Source organism: Quercus lobata, chromosome 2, assembly GCF_001633185.2.
Source record: "Quercus lobata isolate SW786 chromosome 2, ValleyOak3.0 Primary Assembly, whole genome shotgun sequence".
Lineage (NCBI taxonomy): Eukaryota > Viridiplantae > Streptophyta > Magnoliopsida > Fagales > Fagaceae > Quercus > Quercus lobata.
In genome coordinates this window covers 9,313,638-9,324,870 of record NC_044905.1, presented here as the reverse complement: position 1 = coordinate 9,324,870, position 11,233 = coordinate 9,313,638, and the positions used below count along the sequence as shown (strand labels likewise).

At 44.6% G+C, this 11,233-nt stretch overlaps 3 protein-coding genes across 3 annotated transcripts; all 3 read right to left on the bottom strand.

Moving 5' to 3' along the window:
• Window positions 1–359: 359 nt before the first annotated feature.
• LOC115958851 lies at window positions 360–3,352 on the bottom strand. Its single transcript, XM_031077105.1, has 2 exons — window positions 3,067–3,352; window positions 360–1,972 (listed from the first exon to the last, which is right to left on the bottom strand). Exons 1-2 carry the CDS (start codon window positions 3,350–3,352, stop codon window positions 360–362), a joined length of 1,899 nt encoding a protein of 632 aa, XP_030932965.1.
• Window positions 3,353–3,402: 50 nt separating this feature from the next.
• LOC115958842 lies at window positions 3,403–4,413 on the bottom strand. Its single transcript, XM_031077096.1, has one exon. The coding sequence runs from the start codon at window positions 4,411–4,413 to the stop codon at window positions 3,403–3,405; it is 1,011 nt and encodes a 336-aa protein (XP_030932956.1).
• A 102-nt stretch (window positions 4,414–4,515) lies between these two features.
• Window positions 4,516–5,067, bottom strand: LOC115958837. Its single transcript, XM_031077082.1, has one exon. It carries the CDS (start codon window positions 5,065–5,067, stop codon window positions 4,516–4,518), a length of 552 nt encoding a protein of 183 aa, XP_030932942.1.
• Window positions 5,068–11,233: the final 6,166 nt, after the last annotated feature.

Genomic DNA, 11,233 nt, shown 5'->3' with positions numbered 1-11,233 from the left:
GGTTTCTATCCTTAGATTTTTTTTTTTTTTTTTTTTTTTTTTTTTTTTATTTTATTCGTACAAAATATGCAATTTACTTAAAGTGCAATAACGGAATCGAAAACAGCTTAGACAAGTAACTTCATCATTAACTTGATTTTAGCGAAGTACAAGATTTGGACTTACATTCCCGTGTATGGATGGTCACGGATAAAATTTCTTTAGGTTGTGGACATTCCATGGCCGGGGGAGTGGCCTTTCGTCAAGGTCTTCCAGGTAGTAAGCTCCCGTGCTTGCAATGGCAGTAACTCTGTACGGTCCCTTCAACGTTTGAGCTAGCTTCCCTGTAGCTACGTCCCACATGTTTCCCACGACCTTTCTCAACAGTCCCCGGCGCTGAATTCCCTACCCTTTATATCTTGGTTGTGTCTTTGGGCAAGTCTCTGTTGATACTTCGCGAGCCGTATGGTTGCTGTCTCCCGGCATTCTTCTAACCAGTCCAAGTGCTCCATCATTAAATCGGTGTTTTGGACAGGGTCAAATCCTGCGACCCGTGCACTGCACAGACTCACTTTGGTCGGTATCACGACCTCTATCCCATATGTCAAGGAGAAAGGGGTCTCACCCATGGATCTTCTGGGAGTTGTACGGTAAGCCCACAAAATGTTAGGTAACTCTTTGGTCCACCTCCCCTTTGCCCCGTCCAACCTTCTCTTCAACCCGTTCAAAATCGTCTTATTCACTGCCTCAGCTTGGCCATTGCTTTGAGGGTACACCGGAGCAGAATATTTGTTCTTAATGCCGAGATCGCTGCAAAAGGTTCGGAAACCTTTGCTATCAAATTGTAACCTATTGTTTGATATCAGTGAGTCCGGCACCCCAAACCTTATGACTATGTTTTTCCATACGAACTTTTTCACGTCAATATCCTGGATATTGGCCAAGGCCTCGACTTCCGCCCATTTTGTGAAATAATCAACTGCCACCAACACGAACTGGCGGTTACCTGTTGCTCGGGGAAAAGGGCCGAGGATGTCCAACCCCCATTGTGCAAACGTCAATGGACTGCTGACGGGGTTTAGATGACCTACTGGCTGGTGGATTAGAGGGACGTGTTTTTGGGATTGTTCACACCTCCAGACATATTCTGCGGCATCCTTCTGCATCTGTGGCCACCAAAACCCCTGGGTCATCGCCCTATGTGCTAAAAATCGCCCCCCAACATAGCCACCACACACTCCGTCATGCAGCTCGGTCAGAAGTTCATTTACTTTCTCGGGATGTAGGCATAAAAGGTACGGGCCTGCAAAACACCTCCGGTACAATTTGCGATCTGCCGACAGCCAATACCGGGGAGCCACTCGATGAATCTTTTTAGCCTCTTTTTCATCGTCTAGAACTTTATCCTCGGCTAGGAAATCTATGATTGGGTTCATCCAGCACATATTGGCTATTGATACCATGGCCACCTCAACCCCGGCCGGGTTACAGTTATCTTTCATATCGATACTTGGCTCCCTTATAAGTTCTATTTTGACAAGCCAAGAAATCTCTTCGGTAGTCGGCGAGGCCATCGTGGCCAGCGAGTCGACGTGTCTGTTTTGTGCCCAACCTACCTGGGCCACCTTCACTGCCCCAAACTTGCTAATGATTTGCTTAACTGTGCTCAGATAAGCTTTCATCCGAGAGTCCCGAGCTTCAAAGCTTCCTAGGATCTGATAAACAACCAATCGATAATCTGAATAAATCTCCACATCCTTCGCGCCTAGGCGCAATACGGCCCTCAATCTGGCTAGAAAGGCCTCGTATTCGGCTTCATTGTTAGAGGCTTTGAATCCCAATCTAAAGGAATGCTCTAGTCGTATGCCCTCCGGGGTGGTTATGACAATACCAGCTCCAGCCCCTATAGCATTCGAAGCGTCGTCCACAAATACCTTCCACGGGCGACTTTCTACATTACAGATTATCTTCTCATCATTCTTAGGGGTGAATTCTGCAATGAAATCAGTAAGAACCTGTCCTTTCACCGAGCTTCGCGACCGGTACCTTATGTCGAACGAACCCAACCAAGTTCCCCACTTGGCTATTCAGCCCGTGAAGTCTGATCTTTTTAACAATGACTGCAGGGGATACTCGATGAGGACGAACACAATATGAGCCTGAAAGTAATACGACAGCTTCCTCGTGGTGTGCACCAGAGCCAACACAAACTTTTCCAAGGGCAGATATCTCGTCTCAGCATCTACTAAGGTTTTGCTTATGTAATACACCAGCTGCTGCACTCCTCGGTCCCTTAGCAACACAACACTCACGGTGTGGTTGGACATTGAGAGGTACATAAACAAATCCTCTCCGGACTCCGGGGCCGTTAACATGGGTGCTTGCGCCAAGTACTCCTTCAGGTCTCGAAAGGCCTTGTCACATTCCTCGTCCCACTGAAACCCCTTCCACTTCTTCAGAATTTGATAAAATAGTCTGCAACGATCAATAAATTTGGAGATGAATCGATTTAGGGCGGCTAACATCCCAGTTAGCACTTGTACTTCCTTGGGATTGCTCGGCGGTTTGAGACGATTCGCGGCCTCTATCTAGTTGGGATTGGCCTCTATCCCCCGAGTAGAGATCAGATACCCCAAGAACTTACCAGCCCCCACACCGAAAGTACACTTCTCGACGTTCAGGCGCAACTTATGTTGCCGAAGTATCTCGAACACTCCCAAAGATCTTCCGTATGTTGTGATTCTTGTCTACTCTTTACCACCTTATCGTCAATGTATACTTCTACCATGCACCCAATTTTCTCTCGGAACATCCTCGTCATCATTCGCTAGTAAGTGGCTCCGGCATTCTTCAACCCAAATGGCATGACTTCATAGTGATAGTTTGCACCTGGGGAGATAAATGCTGTCCTTTCTTGGTCCTCGGGTGATAAGGCGATCTGGTGATACCCTTGGAAAGCATCCAAGAAGCTCATCCTCGGGTGCCCATATGTGGCATCTACTAATTGATCAATCTTGGGCATTGGGAACGGATTTTTAGGACATGCCCGATTTAAGTCTGTGAAATCCACACAAACCCTCTATTTACCGTTCTTTTTCTTTACTACCACTGTATTTGCTAACCATTCCGGGAAGAACACTTCTCTTATCACTCCTGCTTCCTTCAGCCTCTGGACTTCCAAGTTTACCGCGTTAACATGCTCCTTCGATGCTCTTCTCGGTTTTTGCTTTTTCAGGGGGAATGATTGGTCCACGTTAAGCTTATGGACAATGAACTCGGGATCTACGCCGGGCACTTCGTACGGACTCCAAACAAAAACACCCACATTCTGCAAAAGGAATAACAACATCTCTATCTTCTCTCGGTCATTCATGCTCGTGCCTATTCAGAAATACCTGTCAGTATCTGGAAAGATTCTAACCTTCAAAACCTCCTCAACACCATCCGCCCCTGTTTCTCCTTGGGGCTTTTGTAATTGCTATAAAGTTTCTCTTTTGGTGGTTTCTGTTTGTCCAACCTGTTCGCCCTTCGACTTGACCGCGCGACAAGACACTGCCTAGCCATTCGTTGGTTCCCTCGTACCACGGCGACTCCATACTCGGTGGGAAATTTAAATTTCACGTGCAGGGTGGACGGAACAGTCTTCATTGCGTGAATCCACGGCCTTCCCGAGATTGTAGTGTACAGTGAGAATGATCTGACTACTATGAAGGTCACCATTACTTCCTTGCCTTCCATGTCCACGGAGAGAGAAATTTGACCTTCGGGGATCACGACTCTTCCGTCAAACGAGACTAGTGGCGTATCATATTTCACCAAGTCCTGGCTCTTCAATCCGAGCCCCTCGAACAAATCTGGGTACATTACGTCAGCTCCACTTCTCTGATCTATCATCACTTTTTTCACCAAGAACCCGCTTATCCGTGCTGTTACTACCAACGCATCATCATGAGGTTGGATCGTCCCCTCCAAATCTTCCTCGTCAAAAGAGATCGTCAGCTGACCAACTTTCATCCTTTTCTGGGGTGATTCTCCCTCCGTGCAGGCCATTGTCAATACTCCCTTAACTGTGGCCGCACCTCTCGGGGCAGTGTGGACGACTTCGATCACTCCCAGCGGTGGTGGGAGGGGATTCCTTTTCTGCTGAACACCCTGGCTGGCATCTCGGTCTACGGAATCCACTACGAACTCTTTCAGATACCCTACTTTTACTAATTTCCCCAGATGATCTTTTAATACCCGACACTGCTCGGTGGTGTGCCCTTTATCCCTGTGGTATGTGTAGTACAAGTTTTGATTTCTCCGAGATGGGTCACCCCCCATCTTGTTCGACCACCTAAAGAACGATTCATTCTTAATCCGATCCAGAATTTTGTGCACCGGCTCTTTGAATGCCACATTCACTCCTTCAATTTGCGCTTCTGATTCCTGCATCCTGAAATCCTTTTTTGGTCTTGCCGGAATAATGCCCTGCTGAGATCTGCCGAGCACTGGGGCCTTCCCCTTATTCTACAGCCGATCATCTTCGAGACGCTTTTACTCTTCAATGCGCTTCATAAGTTGCCTCATATCCTCGGAAGATTTTTTCGTCAGCGACTCCCGTAGTTCAGAATCCTCGGGAAGCCCCATCCTGAAGGTGCTTGCTGCTATCTTCTCATTTCCCCCACCGATCTCGTTGTATAGTTCCCAATATCGACTGGCGTAACTCCGAAGGGTTTCGCCGACCCTCATTTTTATGGAAAGTGGCGCATCCATTAGTTGCAGCACTCGGCTGCATGTTACGAATCTACTACCGAACTCTTGGATCAGCTCGGCGAAGCTGTGAATGGAACCTTTTCGTAACCCATTGAACCATCTCAGGAACGTGGAGCCGAGACTAGAGGGAAATACCTTACACATCAGCACATCATTGTGTGCAAGTAAGGACATCATGTGGATATAATGTCTGACATGCTCCACAAGGTCCGTTTTCCCATCATAGGAATTGAATGGTGGTCGTGTAAATTGACTCAGCATAGGGGCCTGTTCAATTTCATTGGAGAATGGTGACCGAGCAGCTCTTCGTAAGGCCTGGCTCATGGCGTCCATGGCAGCATTGTGGGTTTGCCGTTCCTCTAGTGAATCCGAGCCTCGGTCGTCGTATCCACGTGAACATGAACGGTTCCAGTGATAACGTGTCTCTCAGGAGTGTGAGTGGTTCTTGCGTTGGCGTGATTCTTGGGAGAGTGACCAGTCCTGGAATCATTGGGGATCGAACTGGCTAGAGCTCTCTTCGCCTCGATTGCCCATGCTACCATCTCTCCTTTGTCGGTGGTTTCAGTTCCTTCCTTGGCACCGACCCCTTGCTTCCAACTCTAGATCCATTACTAGTCTGCGCAACCGCTCCAGCTTTCGGTCCCTATCATCACGCTGCCCGTGTCCCGAGGCACCCAACATCGTTCGGTGAGTCTGGTTCGATCCCTCTCCTAGGCCAGATTCTTCTTCTCCTCGCAAACGCTCCCTATCCTCACGCCTTTTCTGTCTTCTTTCCTGCCATGTGGAACCTCGAGAAGATCCTATCGAACCACTTTTGGCGTGCCCTCCCGAACGCCCTTCGGACATTTCCCTCGTTTGAGTCTTAGTTGAACCACAGCTTCGTAGGATGGCCCCATGGTGGGCGCCAATTGTGAGCGTCGGAAATGAAATTATTGGACCTAACTTCACTTGGGCTCACAACTTATTTATGAGGTGGGTTTGTGGATTTCCTACTTTGGGTCGTTCTCGGCACAGAGAATCAAAGTAATTTTCCTTCTCTCTCTCTCTCTTGTTTTTTCTCCCTCCGTTTTCTGACCCCCATTTCTTCCCCAACTTCTACTATTTATAGATCTAAGTTAGTGGGAAGGTCATGATTACTACCATTGTTAGTGCAATCAAAGGTCCAATATTATCTGTTGTAAGTGGGTGTTTAGGTGAGAGTGGAATGCTGAGATTATGGCTTTGGAACTTGGTTCCAACTCAGGTTAATATGCTTGGGAGTGATGTTTCCTGGAACTACCGAGCACCCTATGGTACGTCTGGACAAGACTTTCTTACTTGTTCGAGAAATTTATGCCGAGCATCGGTTAGGGGTCGAGATTTAAAACTCATAGTTTGTGAAGGTAGTTTTAAGCAGAATTTAAAGTAAGGGGGCCGTGCTATTGGGCCTGAACCCAGGGCCCAATTGGGTCTGGGAACCTCGGTGCCATACAGTTCACATTCCATAGACGAGGTACAACAAGTCCATCAAGATCTTCTAGCCGATAAGCCCTCACTCCTGCTATTGAAGTTACTTGATAAGGCCCCTCCCAATTTAGCCCAATTTTCCCCAAGAGGGATTCCTTGCACTTCCAACAACCTTTCGCAAGACTAGATCTCTTGGAATGAAAGTCCTAACTTTTACCCTTTACTCAAACCCCCGCCTCGGCTTTTGTTGGTACTGCGCCAATCTAATTGCAGCAACTTCCCTTAGTTCCTTAGTTAAATCAGGGTTATGGGCTAGGAATTGCTTGTTGTTGTCACTAAGGGGTTGGTCAGACCTTAGAGTTGGGAATCCTATTTCTGTAGGAATAACCGCTTCGGATCCATAGGTCTTGGAAAAAGGGGTCTCACCCGTTGATATTCTGGGTGTCTTGCGGTAGGTCCACAGAACATAAGGTAGCTCGTCCACCTACTTTCCCTTTGTTTCTTCCAATCTTTTCTTCAAACCATCCATAATAACTTTATTTGTGGCCTTTGCTTGCCCATTACTCTGGGGATATGACGGAGTAAAGTATCTGTTCTTTATTCCTAAATCACAATAATACCTCTGAAAGGTTTTGCTGTTGAATTGAAGTCTGTTATCCGAAATAAGAGTGCTCGGGACCCCAAATCTAGTGACGATATTCTGCCAAATAAACCTTTTCACATCTTGATCTCCGATGTTTGCCAGTGGTTCAGCCTCCACCCACTTGTTGAAATAGTCAGTTGCAACAAGGAGGTACCTATGATTCCTTGTGGCTCTAGGGAAAGGTCCAACAATGTCCAAACCCCATTGGGCAAAAGGCCGCCAAGGGCTACTTAGTGGATTCAATAGTCCTCCTAGCTGATGAATGTTAGGAGCATACCTTTGACATTGGTCACATTTCTTGACATAATCTTGCGAGCTTTTCTGCATGCTTAACCACCAATATCCTTTTGTCAAAGCTTTGTGAGCAAGTGACTTGCCTCTCGTATAGCTACCACAAATTCCCTCATGTAGTTCTTCCAGCAACATCTCTACTACTTTGGGATGAACACACAACAAGTATCGTCCTGAATATGAGCATTTGTACAATTTTTGGTCTTTAGAAAGCCAAAATCATGGCGCTTTTCTATGAACCTTCTCCGCCTCAACTTTGTCCTTGGGTAAAATCCCATCTTTTTGGAATGCGACTAATGGGTCCTGCCAACTAGGGCCAATCCTCGTAAAATTAACTCCTATTAGTGGCAGTTCATCATAAGCAGGCAACACATAACTCTCAATGAGTATGATCTGAGGCAGGTTCTCCCTACTAACTGTAGCCAGAGTTGCAAGCGAATCAACATGGGAGTTCTTGCCTTGAAGGACTTGCTCAAGCATAAAGGAATGAAAGTCCCTCGACAATAGCTTAGCTCGATTTAAGTACCAAAGCATCCTCGGATCCTTCACCTCGTACTCACCTTGGACTTGTCCAACTACGAGCCTTGAATCACAATATGCTCATAAAGTCTTACCCCCAAGTTTTTGCACAACAATCAATCCTGCTAATAAAGCCTCATTCTCTACCTCATTATTTGTTGCCAAAAAACTGAGCCTAGGTGACTTCTCCAAAGTAATCCCATATGGTGAAATCATCATGATTCCTATTCCTGATCCCTTCTGATTGGTTGCACCATCCACGAATAGTTTCCAGGTGCGTTGAACTACTACAATCTCCACATGCATTGCCTCCTCAAGTCTTACCCCTTCCACCGAGTTTCCCAGTTCCTTGGTAAATTTCGCCACTAAATTTGCCAGAACTTGGCCTTTCACGGCTGTTTGGGGCATATACTTGACATCGAATGCTCTAAGCATGGCTCCTCATTTTGCCACTCTTCCCATATAATTTGATTTTCAGAGCAATGCCTATAACGAAAATTGAGTTAAAACAACCACGAGGTGCGCTTGAAAGTAATGAGGCAGCTTCTTGGTGGCATGGATGATAGTAAGAATTGCCTTCTCCAAATGGAGATACCTGATTTCAGCCTCTTGGAGGGACTTGCTAACGTAATATACTGGTTTCTGAACTCCTTCATCTATACGTACCAAGACCAAACTCACTGCATGCTGAGCCACGGCCATATAGGTATATAAGACCTCTTCTTTCTTTGGCCTGGACAAGACTAGTAGATGGGCCAGATACACCTTCAACTTTGCAAAGGCCCTATCACATTCTTCAGACTACGTAAAATCTTGCCATTTGTGCAATAGTTGGAAGAATGGTCTACATTGTTTTACAGATCTTAATATAAACCTATTTAGAGCCACTATCATCCCAGTTAGGTGCTGAACTTCTTTCGAGTTCCGGGGAGGATGCAAACCATGAATAGCCTTAATCTGATCGGGGTTAACCTCAATCCCGTGATGGGTTATCATATAGCCTAAAAACTTTCCTGACCCAACTCTAAAAGAGCATTTTGAAGCTTTTAGACGTAGCTTGTGTTTTCTTAAGATTGTGAAAATGTCATCGAGGTCTGACTGATGATTGGTCTATTCTTTACTTTTCACTACCATATCATCAATATAGGCTTCCACATTCTTTCCCAACCGACTCTCATACATTCTAATCACCATTCTTTGGTACATGGACCTAGCGTTCTTTAGTCTGAATGGCATTACTCTATAATGGTAGTTTCCCATTGGAGTGAGAAAGGCAGTTTTCTCTTGATCCGACAATGCCAAGGGGATTTGGTTGTAGCATTGAAAAGCGTCCAGGAAACTCATCCTAGGATGTCCAAATGTTGCATCCACCAACTGATCTATTTTGGGAATTGAAAACGGGTCCTTTGGACAGGCCTTGTTGTGATCCGTGAAATTTACACATACTCTCCACTTTCTCGACTTCTTCTTCACCACCACCATATTGGCCAACCATTTAGGATAGAAAATCTCTTTGATTGCTCCAACCTATTTAAGCTTACGGACCTCGTCTTTTATAGCTTCAGCGTGTTCTTTGGATGACCGTTGAGGTAATTGTTTCTTCGGTGTTGTACTAGGGTTAACGTTCAAATGATGATAGATAAATTCAGGATTAATCCCAGGTGCTTCATATGCACTCCATGCAAAAACATCAAGATTATCCTTCAAAAAATCAATCAGTTGTGCTTTGTCCTTTCCTGGGAGTAGAGTCCCGACTTGAAAATATCTGTCTATGTCTACCCCAATAATGACCCTCTCCAACTCCTCGCACGATACTGAATTGTCCAAGGATGCTGGTGACCTGAACTGTGATTGCCACAACGTCGGGACCACTTCAAAAGAACTTAACTTAGTAACGTAATGATCAATCGCTGCCACCATGCATTGTCTAGCTGTTGATTGACTTCCCACTAATTCTGCCACCCCTCACTCACTAAAACTATACTTGCTGAACTAAATGATAACACTAATGCAAAGCATATCTACCCAAGAATATGTTTTCTTGAATTTATCAAAACTCAGAGTCAACAACTAATACTGTAGGATTTAATAAATGTCCTAAACAAAAGTAAAACCTTAAACATGAATTAGGCTCTATAACTGTAACTTTGTTCTAAAATACACATTATGGGCAAACCTAGGATTTAACATATAACCGCAATGAAAACCGTGGGCCAAAACTAATATGACTTGTTCATGGACTTAATATCATTGACCCTAATGTATTTAATATCTAAGCATTATTTTGAGATGAAATAGAATTTGGGTAAAAGAAACAAGTCTGCCATTATCCTTTGAAAGAATTGTAAATGTGTTGATCTCTAATGGTTCATTGTGTTGGGGAATAGTCAAAGTCTAGGCAAAGACTACCAAGGCCATCAATTCATCCATCAGAGAACTTAGACTTTGACAAAAGTGAGAACTAACTAGTGGCACATGGGTGGGGTCCGGTGCAAATTCTCCAGCAAGTTAGAATTGGAAAATTATTAGGTACTCCCGGAGTACCATAAATGCGTACTCCCCCCTCTCACATAAATGGTGGGTTCCACTAATTAAATTAATGGTGGGACCCACCATTTATGTGAGAGAAAGGAGTACGCATTTATGGTACTTCGGGAGTACACAATAATTTCTCGTTAGAATTAATGTTACGGTATTAATAGGCCACAAACTGAATGAACCCTTGTGATAGAAATTAATTAATTAATTAATTAGTCAAGTTATTAATTAATCAATTTATCATGCAAAAATGTGGTGGCACAAACAAATCACCAATAAACTAATTATGCAACAGAAAATAAATAACATGGTGATTTATTTACGAATGGGGAAAACTTAACGGCAAAAACCCCACCAGGTGATTTTCAGGTCACCACTCCCGAAACTCCACTATTATCACAACAAGCGGTTACAAGTAAAGGAATCCCAAGTACCTTACCAACCTACAGTTGAACCCTTATCCCAATACCCAATTGGACTTGTTCTGTAGTAACAGTTCCCCTTTCTGATGCATGACTCCCAAATACGTGACTAACCAATTGCGCAGGTCTCAGTACGTGACTTCAATCACCAACTAAGAAGATTGTTGGTTGCAAAGTTCTTCAGTTCATCCACACGATGAAGATCAAGAAAATGCTTGGTCACAAAACCCTACGGTGCACATACACAGCAACTTCTTCAAGAGAAAGAGATGAATTAGGGCAAGAACTTCGTCTCCGGTCATAATTTTCTTGAACAGAGTTTGCTCAAAGGTTGTGCAACTTGTGAACTGTTTGACGGCCTTTAAAACAATCCTTTTATATGTCTAGGGTTAGGAGAAAAGAAAGCTGAAAAAGATATTCACGAATCCCAAGAAAATCATATTAGAATTATGAAATTCTTAAACCTCGACAGATAGCAGGTGTTGAGAAACTATCAAGCAGGTGTCAAGCACACCGGGCTTTGAACAACTTTCTTAAGCTCGATAGATGTAGCTGTCGAGCCAGCTGTCGAGCTTTAATGAATTTGCACTATCAACTTGTTTTCTTGGATAGACTTGAAGGCTTCAACACTTGATCTTGA

Bases quoted from the DNA above. Each gene is read 5' to 3' on its own strand.
- LOC115958851 (XM_031077105.1), bottom strand. From the start codon at position 3,352: ATGAATGACCGAGAGAAGATAGAGATGTTGTTATTCCTTTTGCAGAAT. The intron at 1,973-3,066 runs GTAAATAGAGGG...ATTTCATTGCAG, and splicing joins GGTAGTAAAGAAAAAGAACG to AATTCACCCCTAAGAATGAT.
- LOC115958842 (XM_031077096.1), bottom strand. From the start codon at position 4,413: ATGCAGGAATCAGAAGCGCAAATTGAAGGAGTGAATGTGGCATTCAAA.
- LOC115958837 (XM_031077082.1), bottom strand. From the start codon at position 5,067: ATGGACGCCATGAGCCAGGCCTTACGAAGAGCTGCTCGGTCACCATTC.